The sequence below is a fragment of the Mizuhopecten yessoensis genome, unplaced genomic scaffold (assembly GCF_002113885.1).
Source record: "Mizuhopecten yessoensis strain PY_sf001 unplaced genomic scaffold, ASM211388v2 scaffold6971, whole genome shotgun sequence".
NCBI lineage: Eukaryota > Metazoa > Mollusca > Bivalvia > Pectinida > Pectinidae > Mizuhopecten > Mizuhopecten yessoensis.
This window is the reverse complement of record NW_018406816.1, coordinates 787,512-804,080: the sequence shown is the minus strand read 5'-3', so window position 1 is coordinate 804,080 and position 16,569 is coordinate 787,512. Positions and strand designations below refer to the sequence as shown.

At 38.3% G+C, this 16,569-nt stretch overlaps 2 protein-coding genes across 4 annotated transcripts in view; one reads left to right on the top strand and one right to left on the bottom strand.

Annotated features, from left to right (window-relative positions):
* The window catches only part of LOC110452923 (DNA-directed RNA polymerase I subunit RPA2-like), a 25,866-nt gene extending 22,097 nt beyond the window's left edge, over nucleotides 1–3,769 (bottom strand). Inside the window, 1 exon segment of the mRNA XM_021501682.1 lies at nucleotides 3,732–3,769. Within this exon segment, the coding sequence (XP_021357357.1) occupies nucleotides 3,732–3,769 (38 nt within the window).
* A 159-nt stretch (nucleotides 3,770–3,928) lies between these two features.
* LOC110452931 lies at nucleotides 3,929–6,963 on the top strand. 3 transcript variants are annotated; one of them, XR_002463237.1, is made up of 5 exons: nucleotides 3,929–4,086; nucleotides 4,249–4,345; nucleotides 5,079–5,214; nucleotides 5,699–5,991; nucleotides 6,616–6,963. XR_002463237.1 is itself a non-coding variant. In XM_021501692.1 (5 exons), exons 1-4 carry the CDS (start codon nucleotides 3,984–3,986, stop codon nucleotides 5,989–5,991), a joined length of 609 nt encoding a protein of 202 aa, XP_021357367.1. In that variant the 5' UTR covers nucleotides 3,929–3,983; the 3' UTR covers nucleotides 6,616–6,963. The 3 variants fall into 3 exon arrangements, 2 of the variants coding, with proteins under 2 accessions (XP_021357367.1, XP_021357368.1); XM_021501692.1 differs by having other exon boundaries at nucleotides 3,929–4,066; XM_021501693.1 differs by lacking the exon at nucleotides 6,616–6,963 and adding an exon at nucleotides 6,179–6,258 and having other exon boundaries at nucleotides 3,929–4,066.
* Nucleotides 6,964–16,569: the final 9,606 nt, after the last annotated feature.

The window sequence follows — 16,569 nt, the reverse complement described above, 5'->3', positions numbered from 1 at the left end:
TAAAAAGAAAAAAATCTCAACAACACGTCATTACCACTGTCATCTAATCAAAGAGATCCCTCATGTTTATCTAACCTCACTAATTCAGAAAAAAGTGTTTGCAAGATAAAAAAATAAATATATATAAACATAGAGAAAAGATAAGAAAGGATATATATGAAATGAAATTCTCTTAACGCAGATTAAATTTTCGTTCATCATTAAATAGTTTAGTACAAAATGTAAAAAAAAAATGCAATATTTACACGTAATAAAAAGTATAGGTAGTGTGGCACCCTGCTAAATATTTGTCATATTTTTTAGTGTGATGTATCTTTTTTTTCAGTGTTACATTAAATTATTTGTGTTTACCTNGGTACATATACATACATGTATATTACTATATAGTGAACTCCTCACTGATGTTCGGTACATATACATACATGTATATTACTATATCATGAAATCCTCACTTATGTTCGGTACATATACATACATGTATATTACTATATAGTGAACTCCTCACTGTTGTTCGGTTCATATACATACTTGTATATTACTATATCATGAACTCCTCACTGATGTTTGGTACATATTCATATATGTATATTACTATATCATGAACTCCTCACTAATGTGCGGTACATATACATACATGTTTATTTTATAAAAAGAAAAAAATCTCAACAACACGTCATTACCACTGTCATCTGATCAAATAGATCCCTCATGTTTATCTAACCTCACTAATTCAGAAAAAAAGTGTTTGCAAGATAAAAAAATATATATATATAAACATAGAGAAAAGATAAGAAAGGATATATATGAAATGAAATTCTCTTAACGCAGATTAAATTTTCGTTCATCATTAAATAGTTTAGTACAAAATGTAAAAAAAAATGCAATATTTACACGTAATAAAAAGTATAGGTAGTGTGGCACCCTGCTAAATATTTGTCATATTTTTTAGTGTGATGTATCTTTTTTTTCAGTGTTACATTAAATTATTTGTGTTTACCTATCTTGCTATTGTGTGTGGATTTCAGAAAATCCGTACCGCGGCCGGTTTTCAGACTTACATTTTGTACTTTCGTTTTCAATATACGTGTAACGGTAATGTAAAGGCGGGTCTGTATTGTCTGTAACTGATCATTGCCGACTGGACACTGGCCTTAGACATGCGCAAGGCATTCTCTTTCTTTTTCCCGCTCTACACCGGTAAAATATGTATTCGCCCAGTCAGACTTTCGCCCGACGCTTGTACAATCTGTATTCGCCTTGTCAGACTTTCGCCCTACGCTGGTAAAATCTGTATTCGCCCAGTCAGACTTTCGCCCTACGCCGGTAAAATAAGAATTCGCCCTGTCAGACTTTCGCCCTTAGCTTGTAAAATCTCTATTCGCCTAGTCAGACTTTCGCCTTCCGCTTGTAAAATCTGTATTCGCCTTGTCAGACTTTCGCCCTACGCCGGTAAAATAAGAATTCGCCCTGTCAGACTTTCGCCCTTAGCTTGTAAAATCTCTATTCGCCTAGTCAGACTTTCGCCTTACGCTTGTAAAATCTGTATTCGCCTTGTCAGACTTTCGCCCTACGCCGGTAAAATCTGTATTCGCCAAGTGTTTATTTCATCCTTCACATTTCATCACTAGGTTTTACATGTTGTTTACTTATGTTCGCTCTTATGATAAACTCGCCCTCATTACAGAGGACGAAAAAGGCGAAGGTTGAACTGCGGCGAATATTTCCCAGTATACACGCAAGTTATATATATGTCGTTATATTGATGTCCGTTAGTCAGACAGCATTACTTATCGCAGACACGAGCCACTTTTTAAATATTGTATGTCGGCAAGTCTATATGATGTATAACAAGCTAAGAGTGATTGAGATAAATTCATCAAAGGTAAAAAGGCAAAGAGTACATTTACGTAAAGTCTATATATCTTTTATCATAAACTCCGAGTGGTGGCCACGCAATCTCATCTATACCGTTAAATTTGGTTATACCTACAAATAATCGTCCCATCTAGAAATACATTTCTGAGTCTAAGCATATAATTTCATACTTTTTGTAAGAACACTGCATATTTTGTCATTTCAAATGTGAGTCTTAACTTAGTCTATAGATTTGCGTCTTCGGTAATATGGCTGCTATATTTGGTCTGTAGATTGGCTGCTGTACTTGGTCTATAGGTCCGCAAGTTCAGTATTGGCCTGTTAATTGTTGTACTTGACCTGCATCTCCTGAAGTTCGGATTTGAATCTTGTCAGTTTTTAATAATCTACCTCATTGAGGATTCATCATGAAAATGTTTCTTTCGAGTTAATGTATCGCCGACTTGAGCTCGTATACAATAGAAATGCGGTGCACAACAAATTGTATGTACGGGTTTCTGAGCATTCTAATAAACATCAATATTTTTGTTATTTCATAGACTTTATTTGCGAATCTATAAACCACATGTAAATCAATTGTTTGCGAGACGAAAATATAAATGTTGAAGATGTGTCGTCGTTTAATAACTAAGAAAGTGAAATGGTTCATTATACTTAACGTGAACTATTACCAAACGCTGACGACATACAGATGATCCCTTTCCACGTTTTCCGTATAAGGCTTCCTTCTCAAATAGCTAAATTACCGGATGAAGGGTGCTACATGTACACCTTCCGCTTCAATCGGGAACCATCAGCACTTTCCGTAAACGAAAAAAATGATGCGTTTACGGAAATTGCCGACGGTTCCCGATTGCTTTCGCTTGTGTTTTTAGCAATATTCAAATTTTGTATAAGCTTAAGTGTTGACTATTCGAGAAACAAAAATATGCATTCCGTTTGCTCTGTACATTATGAGTCAAATAGCGGTTGGAGAATCAAAAACGCAGTGGGAACCCTAAAACATGTTATTGGTTCTGCCGAAAGAAGGACGGGCGAACGAGTGAACGGAAAGGCGCCATATCAGAATGTGTCTTTTTTTTTAATACGTGCTAATCAACTTTCAACCGGTTCAAATATAAATGTGGTGGAGATTACCATTTGAACAACCCAACACTTATGGGATCTATTGAAGAAATCCTCGTATGTTCAATTTTTATCATGGTTCCTTTTGGCACGTACAATGGAGCTTGGTACGAAATATTTTTGGCCGGATTGCTTTTCGTTACCGGTGACCAGGTCAAAGGGAGATAACTGCACATATACTTGTGAAATTCAAATGTGCTGCTGTTTTAATTTCAATTTGCACTAGGGTTCGACACACTGCGCAAGACATGTGTCGCTTGTCCAGATTTTAACTCCTGAGAGAAAAATATTTCAGCAATAATATATTTAATCCCGTCTACATCGCAGAATTTCATGTACTCTATTTTCGTTGTTTTTTCAATTTCTGACTGAAACATATACCGTGGGCCCGTACTTATGGAACCGTTCTCATGCTCAAGCATGCTTTTGTGTTTAAGCCTAATTTCTTGTTCCGGTTATAGATAAATACAAAAAAAAATTTTGTCAATGATTTGGAAAAATATTAAAGGCCGTATACTGTTTCCAATGTTTACATTTGACTTTTGATCGTTTGACATGATTTGAGTGAGTTACAGGAAAACTGGTTTGAGGCCGTGCCTGAGCATGAGAACGGTTTCATGAATACGGACCCAAGTGTCTCTTATGCCGTGTCGGATTTAAGTGGAATATTCTAAGGTAAACATATCCTGTCGCTATTAGTCCCGAATTCAACTCCTACTAGAATCACTCACTGCCGCTTGTCCAGGGTTCGACTTATAACAGAAGACATTTTGATACGTACCATACACATTATCACCAACGTGGTATAACCGGTTGACTTTTAAGGAAAAAGACAATAACATGACGTCATGATCGGTAAAATAGAGATACCAACTTGTGGCGTCACTTATCTGTTGCTAAGCTGCTTAGCAATCGGCGACGGCGGAGATGATCAGTCTCTCCCCTGATATTTACTTCTTTTGTTTAAATCTTTGATTACCAAAATGAATGTCAAGTTATTCTTGATATTTGTGGTAATGATGTGCGCCATGCACCAAGGGCCTGCTGTATATCGGGACCTTACGTGGTAAGTTTGGACCAGACAAGGTAGGATGATATGTTAAATGTTAGGCCTATTCTTTGATTTAACAATACGCAAAGACCTCACGGCGCTCAAATAAGTGTTAACAACTTATTTGATATTAAGAATGTGTTGACATTGAATGTTTAAAAATAGTTAATCTTAATTTTGTAATTTTACCACTGTAGTGTGGAGCCCGAGCCAGGATATGCCAAAAGATTGTTTTATTATTTCAACGCTGGAGAAATTGTGAAAGTCTGTCCAACGGTTGCCGATCTGACATCGGTAAGGATTACATATTTGTTATTTTAATGAATGTTATGAAAATGTCAACACTTTTTTTTACTGATAATTAAGTAAGATTATGTTTGGGATGATGCTTATAGGATTCTTCTTCTCACACAGTTACACCTATCATAGTGATTTTCAGAACTGTCAATGTAAACATTCTATCGAGGATACATATGACTTCTTTTTTATTTGCAATAATTATGCGGATCAGAGATTTAAATCATTTGACCTGCAGACATTATTTTAAGGTATTAATGAATTGTCCTATCAAGAAAACATTCTAATAGCCAAACAGACGCAGCAATTTATTCTAGATACTAACAGATTTTGAGTATATTTTCTTGCACTCCTTCATGTTTACCAACTAAATCGAATATCTCTCTCTCTCTCTCTCTCTCTCTCTCTCAATTAAAGCCAACGTAAACATATATGTTGTATAATATCTTGAAAATTTGTATTAATATATTGAAGGGAAATGGCTTAATATAAGTTGTTAAACGTGTGCCCAACTCCCAATGTATATAATTTACAATAAAATATATTTAATATGATATAGCTGTGTGTATTTCGCAATTTTTATCTCTCGCCGGCTATGCTTTAATTGCGTTCAGTTGGCGCAAAAACGGTTTTCTTGTCCGGTGTCGGTATCTTAGGAATTTGCGGGTCAGGAACATTGAATGATTGTATCATAGTACAATTTCCAGAAAGCATTTACGATTTTTTTTAGCGAATTGGGAATGAGGTATTCTGTTATCTGCTGTGTGTGCTTCTAACTCTGCTGTTGGGCTATGCGCCGTCGATCGGAAAAGTCGTCAAAGAGAAATGGTCAGCCGCCGTGTCAATGTTCCAAGAATGGAGAGCTCGTAAGTAACCAGCGAAAGTTAAAATATTGAATAAAGCAGCAGTTTTCAGTTCTAGTTTTCTATTTACCTTTTAATTACGACGTTTTCGAAAAATAATGTACCTTTCTATGAACCTAGTTTTGTCAAACTACCTTAACGTGCCACCTTCCGGATGATACACGTTTGCTAGCTTGGAAACCTCTCAGACTAATGTTTTGATTAAATATTGCAGCGAATTGTTTGGTAACGTACAGTGTAGTTGTGAAATTAACAGGCTTTAATTTCAAAGTAGCTCTGTGATAATCTTTGAAGTACGGGTACCACTTTCCTGCAGCCTTGTACTTGGTTAGACTTGGATGTCTAGAACCAGTCAGAAAGCTTACTATCAGTCCTCGATTCTGTTCTGATAAAATCTCAGGATGCATAGAAAGTAATGTTTTGTGTGTCGAAAATGTAAACCTTGACTTTCGGAAACTTGTAGTAACAAACATGTCTGTTTGTGCAGGTCCTTCCATCTGCCGTCACTGCGGTACTGCCCCGTGCCAGGTCAAAAGGAGGTCCTTGTGGAAGCCCACCGGATCTTGTAAGAGAGACAAGGCGAATTTCGCAAAAAGGTCAAACGCCATGATGTTGTTTTACTATGGACTAGAGTTGTCCATAGTACTTACAAAAGAGCTGCCATGGAATGACCTGCACTGGGAGAGGAAGTTCGTCCAGCATTTTGAGGAGGAGCATATGGTATTGTTCCCAGTGTGCATCCAGCGTCAGATTGACTACTGGTACCCCGTCCCTCGCTAGGTATGTAATCTGACTCTCAACAGGTTCTATATGTCCCTTGCTAGGTTGGTGTTATGTCCTTATCTAGGTATTCTGTCCCTTGCTAAGTTGGTACTATATCCCTCCCTATGTAATTTATCCCTCGCTAAGAACATTGTCACTCACTAGCTCTTATGTCCCTTGCTAGGTAGGTACTCTTTCTTTCTAGGTACTCTGTTCTCTGCTAGATTGGTGATATGTCCCTCGCTAGGGACATTGTCACTCACTAGGTGCTATGTCCTTTGCTAGGTAAGTATACTCTTCCTCTCTATAGGTACTATGTCCCTCACTCGGTTGGTACTATTCCCTCTCTAGGTAAAATGTCCTTGCTAGGTTGGTATTCTGTTCCTCACTAGGTACTCATTCCTCACTATATGTAGATTACCTTTTCATCGCTAGGTACATTCCTCCCTAAAATAAAAACATAAGGATATATATATCTTATTTTGATTAATCAATTTAATGCAAATAATTTAAATTAATTTCCCTTGATGTATGTCCATATTACAATACATGGCAACAATATCTGCATTGGAGAACGGACAGATTGTGCATTTAGTTGACATGAAATTTGGTAATTTATTTTATCTATTTATTTCATTGCAGAGTCGTTGCGTCGTTCAAAGGGAAGAATGTGAATGCCAATCGGTGATGGAATAGAAGTTGGAGGATTGACGTCACAGCCTCGATTTGGCTGTCTTAGGGTTTTTGTCACGATTAGTTCCAATAGGAATGGTTTTTGACCAGTGATACAGTGTAATTATATTGTTTATTATATTAATTAAAATGTCCAGGTGTAGCTTTGTGGTTGCAGATTGTTAGTAAGCTGATGAAGAACTTTCGAATAGTGTTGTTGCCCAGCAGTGGTCCAATTTATAAATTTTCGTTTTTTTATTTTTTATTAAATTGGTTAGTTGAAAAAATGTTTCAATTGAATTACCAACATGCAAAGTTCTGTCCATTTTGTACTGGTCAGTTTTGCTTTTGTGTACTTTGGTTAGTAACAATCATGTAATCAATAAAATATCTTCAAATTGATTTTCGTGTGTATATTATATTTTTGTAACCGTCGTTGTAAAAATGTCATAGATTCGTAAAAACGTATGAAATGTCATACATTGAAATGAGACTGAACTCAAATTACCGACACCTCGGCCCGTATTAATTAAACCGTTCTCATGCTCAAGCATGCATTGTGTGCTCAAACTAACTCTGTTACTCGCTTAAATAATGTGACACGCTCAAAAAAGTCAAATGTTAACATTGAAATGATGTTGGGTTTTAAGACTCCATAATTCTTCCAAATCATATTAACTAAATGTGAATTGTATTCATCTATCACCGGAACAAGATATATGGCTTGATCATAGAATCTGACTTTGAGCATGAAAATATTTCCGTGAATACTGCCCGTGGATTTGCGGACCCCTCACAGCATCGTTGAATTATTTGTGTTTACTTATCTTGTTATTGTGTGTTAATTTCGGAAAATCCGTACCGCGGCCGGTTTTCAAACTTACATTTTATACTTTCGTTTTCAATATACGTGTAACGCAGCATATCCACAGTAGGCCCGGGTAATGTAGAGGAGGGTCTGTATTGTCTGTAACTGGCCATTGAAGACTAAGACATGCGCAAGGCATTCTCTTTCTTTTTCCCGCTCTACTCTCTCTGTCTATATCTTTACTTCACTAAAGCTCTATAATTTGAAGGCGTCAGATCAATCTCCATCTCTCTAGGAATATTTTGTTAAAAACAAATGCATCATCTTTGCTACATTTTTCTATGTCCTCAGCACCACATGCAGGGTAAACAAATTTATTTTTTATTTCATTTAATTGAAGTTTCTAGTCATATTTTTCCTTCGTTAATTCCATCACGATAACTTCATCATATGTCGCTATGGCCATGTAATTGTTTTGACAGACAAAAGACAGTCAGTTTCATTGTAACGTAAATTGTAAATGTAATTTGAATAGTATGTTTCATACTTGCTGGTGTTAAATATGCCAGGATGGTAATTTTGTGATTGATACAACGTACATGTTGATGCTGTGTACAAATGTACAAAGTTTTAATTTGCGATCATTTTGCGCCATTATTCTAGGCGTGGTCGAATAGGAATTATTTGTAATACTTTTTTTTATCAGAATTCAAAGACTTCGCCTGGTTTTTGAAATGCCGCAACCAACCCTAGCTTCACATACTATACAAGAGAGAGAGAGAGAGAGAGACAGAGAGAGAGACAGAGAGAGACAGAGAGAGAGACAGAGAGAGAGACAGAGACAGAGAGAGACAGAGACAGAGAGAGAGAGACAGGGACAGAGAGACAGAGACAGAGAGACAGAGAGACAGAGACAGAGCGACAGACACAAAGACAAAGAGACAGAGCAGAGACAGAGACTGAGAGAGAGAGACAGAGACACAGCGACAATGACAGAGACAGAGACAGAGAGACAGAGACAGAGACAGAGAGACAGAGACAGAGACTGAGAGACAGAGACAGAGACAGAGACAGAGAGACAGAGACAGAGACAGAGAGACAGAGACAGAGACAGAGAGACAGAGACAGAGACTGAGAGACAGAGACAGAGACAGAGACAGAGAGACAGAGACAGAGACAGAGAGACAGAGACAGAGACAGAGAGACAGAGACAGAGACAGAGAGACAGAGACAGAGACTGAGAGACAGAGACAGAGACTGAGAGACAGAGACAGAGACTGAGAGACAGAGACAGAGACAGAGAGACAGAGACAGAGACAGAGAGACAGAGACAGAGACAGAGAGACAGAGACAGAGACTGAGAGACAGAGACAGAGACAGGGGACAAAGAGACAGAGACAGAGACTGAGACAGAGAGACAGAGACAGAGACTGAGAGACAGAGACAGAGACAGGGGACAGAGAGACAGAGACAGAGAGACAGAGACAGAGACAGAGAGAAGAGACAGAGAGACAGAGAGACAGAGACAGAGACAGAGACTGAGAGACAGAGACAGAGAGACAGAGACTGAGAGACAGAGAGAGAGACAGGGGACAATGAGACAGAGACAGAGAGACAGAGACAGAGACAAAGACAGAGAGACAGAGACAGAGAGACAGAGACAGAGACAGAGAGAAGAGACAGAGAGACAGAGACAGAGACAGAGAGACAGAGAAACAGAGAGACAGAGACAGAGAGACAGAGACAGAGAGACAGAGACAGAGAGACAGAGACTGAGAGACGGAGACAGAGACAGGGGACAGAGAGACAGAGACAGAGAGACAGAGACAGAGAGACAGAGAGACAGAGAGACAGAGACAGAGAGACAGAGACAAAGACAGAGAGACAGAGACAGAGAGACAGAGACAGAGACAGAGAGAAGAGACAGAGAGACAGAGAGACAGAGAGACAGAGAGACAGAGAGACAGAGACAAAGACAGAGAGACAGAGACAGAGAGACAGAGACAGAGAGAAGAGACAGAGACAGAGAGACAGAGACAAAGACAGAGAGACAGAGACAGAGAGACAGAGACAGAGACAGAGAGAAGAGACAGAGAGACAGAGAGACAGAGAGACAGAGAGACAGAGAGACAGAGACAAAGACAGAGAGACAGAGACAGAGAGACAGAGACAGAGAGAAGAGACAGAGAGACAGAGACAGAGACAAAGACAGAGAGACAGAGACAGAGAGACAGAGACAGAGACAGAGAGAAGAGACAGAGAGACAAATACTGAGACAGAGAGACAAAGACAGAGACAGAGAGACAGAGACAGATACGGAGAGTTTTGGCGATATACAGACCAGTATAACGGTCTTGTTATAATTATGAAAATCAACCAGAGACACTGGTTTACTTTTAGATCCATATAGTGTTCATGCATCGAAAATGTAAGCAAAATTTTTTGTTTGATTTCGTTTATTCATTTTAAAGAATATTTCGGTAATACAAATTCTAGATGCATTAATATGCAAATTAAAATAATGTTATAATTGAAATCAGAGAAAGCATAATGACTGAGGAGGAAAAAAGGGCGGGAACCTTTGGAATTCGGCCAACAAGGAACTCTTCCCAAATAGAGGCTCTCTAAGAGGAAGACAGCGTGGTCTGAAATGCGAAGGCTGAGAGCCCCTCCCAATATCGTATCTGCTACAGTCTAAAAAGGGCATTATATGCAGACCCGTACACCAACGGGTACTGACGGAAGATGCACGCTGTGGCAAGCGGTGACAAATAATAATGAATTATAAAAAGAAAACAGATGTCTAAATCGTGATAATAAACTATTATTAATAATATCATTATATAATTACACGACGTTTGATATGGCGTCCTTTATAAAACATGAATAAAATAACATTACAATAACCGATGTCTAAAGTGTTGAATAATAAAGTTTAATAGGATATAAGTGTACATTGTTCGCACGTGTCGACTGCTGATTGAGAAACGTACAGCACAGCATTTCCAAAGATTTAAGTTGATGAAGAACATGTAACTCATTTAGAAAAAAAAACTAATTGCTATTGATATTGAAATGTTTTGTGACGTCAGTGCAAACGGGAGTCCTTGAACAGCCTAACGTCACCAAAAGGTTTGCTTCTTGCGGTTGTCTCGCATTATTTCGAGGTAGGCGGAGAAGCTTCAAAATGACGCGGATCAAAGTGCTTTTATAGCCCTCCCTATGAGTCATATGAAAATGTAAATACAAAGAAATAAATTGTATTTCACATAATAAAATCATACACGGCTCTTTATTTATCATACTGTGAAATTAGATATTTTCGTGGGGCTAACATTTTGTGGTTTCCCGACAAAACACCATTTCGTAGGTTCATGATTTAGTGGATAACGAGTACCCACTCAATCGGAAATAGCTGTTTGTCAAACTTGTAATTACTTCGTTGACCTATGAATTCGTAAATGAAGAATGCCGCCGAAATCAACGCAATTATTAACCCAAAGAGAATTTCACAGTAGATATTTATAATATATCCCTTAAGAGGTACTCAAAAGGTTTACAATAAGAGTATTCAAGATATAGCAAATGCCTAAGTCACATTTGCTCTACGGCTAGGATACGGCGGCCGTAGATCTCTAAAATCGAGAGATACCTGCGGCGACCGCAGATAATCTGCGGTGGCCTCACGGTCGTCGTAGGGCGTATCCCTATACTATCTTTTACAGGCCGTAGGATTATAACGCGGAGTTATAACCTTTTTCATTTCTACGTTCGCCGTAGCAATAAGGCACGCCGTAGCCATGCAGTAAATCTGTTCCAAAGGCGACCATACGTCGGGCGTACGGTGGCCTTGCGTTTGCCGTGCGGCTAATTGACTTTTTTGAACCCCCAAAAAATAGTGGCGGCCGCAGGAATACCACGGGCACCCCAAGGCAGCCTTAAGGCGGCCCTATGGTGGCCCTATGGTGCCCGTACGGTGGTCTTGCGGTATGTGGCACACACTGCAGGCAACGGAAGGCCCACGCACGGCTTCCGTACGCCCGCCGCGCGCCATCCGTACGGCCCCCGTGGCAATCTGCGCCATTGATTGATTGATTGATAGGTTTTACGTCCGCTTCACTACCGTGTATTTCGGTTATCCAGCAGACGAAGATAAGAAAGGAAAATGAGTAGAAGGAATAAAGTATGGAGTAAAAGAATAGAGGGGCAGATAGGTTAGAGAAGGGGCCGTCTATCCTATATATATTAACTGTATAAGTCTAGTTTTTGTAAGACGGCTCCTATGCCTAATAATGCCTTAACCTAACACTCATCGTACAGCATCACCAAGTCAGGACCGGAAGTGGGGTACTGTGCCGCCTTCAGTCACACCAGTCCCTGCCTATTCTATGAATTTGGTTTGTATATAAGGTTTTGAAGTCCATCTAAATGTCTTAATAAAGAGACCCTATTTCTAACGATCTAAAGTTTTGGATAAATTTTGTACTATCCTCTGTGTCGGCGTTTACGCGCCTACTCTTTTTCGAAAAACCCAGAGGGATTTTTTCCGTGCGAGATTTGACAGTTCTCACACGGGTCACCATTTATAGTCCCATCCGACGGACTGCATATTAGTGGTTAGTGTCATGCATGTGCTGTTTTTTTGTTGTCCGTTCCATGTACTCCTCTCGTCATCCTTCGTCACTGAGAATAAACCTGACTATACTTGTACCAATGTCATCTTTCTTATAAACCTCGACTTGCCTTTCACTTATTTATGCTCATCGTTTCGACATTTATGATTTTTAGTGAATAGTATGATTATTAGTATGGGTTTAAAGAGGAAAAACGGGGAGGGTGTGTGGAGGGTGGGGGTGGGTGAATAGTGTTATAGTTGTGTTATAACCTGGATGGGGGCTGGAGGGGATGGGGGTTGAACAGACGTGCTGGGTGTCATGAGATGTGCAAAAGGTTTATGGGTTTTATTAATTGCTGAAATTCTGGACCGGGGTGGTATTGGGGATGGTTTGTGGGATGGGACCTGATCGCTTTTGTAAGCTCGTTTTTGATTGGTTATGTGTCTAAAGTAGGGGGTGTTTTCTAAGAGTTGGTTCGAGTGAATTTCGATCCTACCTGGGTTGAATTGTGTGTCCAATAAGTTTTTTTTATAGATTTCATTAGTCGCAGCTTTCTTACCTCAACCTGAAGTGTAATGTTTTAGGTGTTTTTGAATTTAATATATGTTTATTGGTTTTTAAGATTAACTTACTTTGTTTATTATTTGGAGTGATTGGATATTGTTGTTATTACACTATTCGCTGTGTAAGATAAACAGATATTGATTTATTAGTTCGCTATTTGTTTATCCCGTTATTCCTACCTAACTAATAGGTCCATATAGCACCATTGGCCTCCCTCCTTTACCCGCGCTAACCTTGTAGGGTTTGACGCCGAATGAGCGAGAGGACCTATTTTTAAGGGTCGTATTATACAGTTTATATTGGTAATACAGTTCTATCCTATTTTATGTCCACCATTTAGGCTTTGAACAGTCTAAAAACGGCGTACCGCTTCAGATTGTACATCGCCCCACGATGGTACATATATATGTATCCGTTTGTTGGTACTCATGTATACATATATATGTTCGACTGGACATAAGATTGCTGTGGGGTGGCAGACTCGTTGCAGCTTTCCTATATCAGTCGGGGATTGGTTTGTTATATGGTTATTTTCTATTGTGTATCCTTTATTTCAACTTAACTTTTTTTATCCTGCTTCCATCCCTTGTTTTAATAAAAGTGACTTTCCCACCTGCAGGATGTATGAGATATATATTGCTATAAACGATTTTCGCTAAGTCACTTCAGAGTTATTTCCCTTTTTTCTTGAGTCAGACTGGTAAAAATATGCGTGGGGCGGGTATATATACCAGTTTTCATATCTGTCATATAGATTGTAGACAAAGTTAAGATGGCGATGAGTGTTCCACAACGGCTGAGGCTGGACTACCTACGGATGGTCTCGGTTGGTCTTTTTCTTAGCCTGCCCACCTTTCCCCTTCTCATTTGCTAATCTCTTCTTAGGAGGCATGGTTTGAAACTGTGAAATTTGATGATGAAATGTTTTCTTGTGAAATGTCCTGATGTGTGTGTCAAACCCCTCCTTATATACTCCAGGTGCGTAGTGGTAGCGTTAGTCTGTCAGACCGCGCGGTCCCCTTATAATTAGGGTCCCCCTGCGGCCGCCTTGCGGAAATTCTGCGGCGGACCTATAATTGTTATTGGCCGTAGATATTTTAGATTCCACGGCCGCCGTGGCAAATGTGACTTAGGCATTAAAGTTTAAGATACTGTAAAACCTCGATATAATGCTCCCCTTTTCATTTGCAGAAAGGCCTTTATAAAATCTCCTCAATCTATCGCCAAACTCCTTCATAACACTAAAATTTCACTGGAATACTGGTGGCAGTATAACGAGGTTTTACTTTATGTTATTGTGACGTTGAGTTAACCGGTCATATCGCACTTTAATAGACTGATACCCAAGACGAGATATAGAGTGTTTTATGGTATAATCGTTAAAATCGACACATTAACGGGAATGTTTTTTTCAAATTAAAACGGGCCATTTATCACACCCATGCACCTAACGAACTAACTATAGTTGTTTGTCCGCGGTAGGATTTACTGGATGGCTACCCGAACCAGTCAGATCATTTTTATTACTTTCTTAAGTACAACATACATTACATCTTTACAAATACTGACACTACAACAAACGGTTTCACCTTACTACAAATTTGCATATTTACACTGCATCCTGACAAGTTTATGTTAAATACCGTGAATTATCATTTCATGAGAAATGATATACTAGCGGGACCGGTATATAACACTGACTCGCATCCTTTCCTGAATAGAAGTGTCACGTTTATATGTGAAAGACGAAGCGATTGTTGTCAAAGTATGTTTTCGGAATGTTAAGTGTCGTCACCGTCAGCCGGTTTTCAGTCTGGAAGTGAACTGCAGTTCATTTTGGTATATTTTACAAATTACCATTTTTATAGTACAATCGCATGTGGTTTGTCTTGTATAATCATCTTTCAAGATACAAGGTGGTATACTCGGCTGTTGGACGTCTTTATTCCCGAGGTATGCAACAGCATTGAGGGCACCAGTTATCTCATATTAGTAGAGGCATGGTTCGTTATATTCAAAAGTTACTAATTATTAATATGAAAGTAACCAGTACTTCCTCTATGTTTTGAAATTCTTATAGTTAAACATCATAAAACATCATAAAAATCTCCCCTTCTGTTTTGATAGTAGTTTAGACCTATTTAGATGTCCAACTTTTTGCCCCGTATCATCACCGATGCGTCTGATACAACAACTTCAAAGAAAATACAGAACGTGAACCATATCCTTGAAAATTGAGCTAAGTATTTTAAATTTATTTTATATTGAGTGTATACATATCTTATATTAATTTATATCTTTTATTTTTATTATATTTGTCTTGAATATTGCATCGTAAAGCGCTGGAGAGGTGCTAGCTTCAGAAGGTTATGACGCTCTATGAATGGCTATTGTTATTATAACTTTCTTAGAAGACAATGTATCTATACTGTACATTGATCAGCAAGGCATAATGTACAGATTTAATCAAATATTTTAACATGAAAGAGTTATATATTAGGTTGGTTATTGTGGGTTTTTTTCACAGCTAATAATGGTTCAGTTTCAGGGACCAACACTTGCATATGCTATTTCAAAGGATATCTCTCGAATGTCATATATCATAATAATAATAATTCGACGTTCTTGTATACCGCTTTCTTACAACCTAGTTCGTAGGTCGTCTCAAAGCGGTTCACAAATTATTATCCGTGGTTATAGGGCCTTTGCAACCAGCCAGTATCTTTCTCAACTTCCTGTGGAGCATGCAGCCGGTGCTGCCATTTCGGCGCTCACAGCAAGCATTCAACAATTCTAGCATTAATAAAAATGGTATATCGAGTTATCAAAGTGTTATTTTAGTATACATGTACATATAAAATATAATATAATCAAAAATGTATGTGTGTGCCTCTTTTTCATCAACACAATATGCAATATTTCCTCATATTAATTTATTAGCACGTGTATTTGACTAAAACAAAGTCACGATGTCGTTTGTCTCTTTACATGATTTCATTATTTTGTTTTGCCTATTATTTCAACATAAATTCTTTGGAAAGCAACCTTATATTACCACAACATTACAAGGCTTCCGCATATTGGAAAAACGAACTATAAACACTCGTGATATCGATAGGAAAAATAAGATTTGTTTTGGAAAATTGAAATATAGATTATATCCAATTGCACCAGTTTAGTTTAAAATAGACAAAGGAAATGCGGAAAACTAGTAAGCATTAGCCTTTACCGACATACTACCTGACATATATTTTTCTTCAGTAGACAACAGAGTCGTTCTACATGTTCATTTAATTGGCAAGCCAAACTTTCAATGCATAGACGAAAACAACATGGACGGAAAAACAAATGTGTAACTTTCGTTGGTGAAATAGCTTTATGGCATACCTTTTAATACTACAATATATTCACATTTGCATGGCATTGCCACTATATAGTCTAATTGGACGCTGTGTCGTTGATGGGACTTTAAATACCATGCAACACGAAACATAATTATTAGCGTATTAATACCGACTAGAACTACAATATCCAATGTAAACAAACATGACGGCTGCTGAAATATCGTTGGGCATTGTGAGACTTGATAATGTAATCGTACATTAAAAAAAAAAAAAAAGGATTACAACAAAAAAACAGATCAAGGTCTACAAAATGCACATCGCCCGGTTAAAATAACCAATGGAAACAATTTCAGCATTCATGCAATTTATCAGAAATATCGTATGTTGCACTGCATTGATCCACAGAGGTTCGTTACAAAGTCTGAAATACACATATGCTATAGACCTACTGCTATGAGTCACAGCACACATAAACATACACAAGGCATATGTGTATTTCAAAGATTTGTAACGAACCTATGTGCTCTGTCGCTTCAAACGCTATCAGTATCACGCGTATATCAGTCACGGTTTCCTCAGGGAATCGAAACAA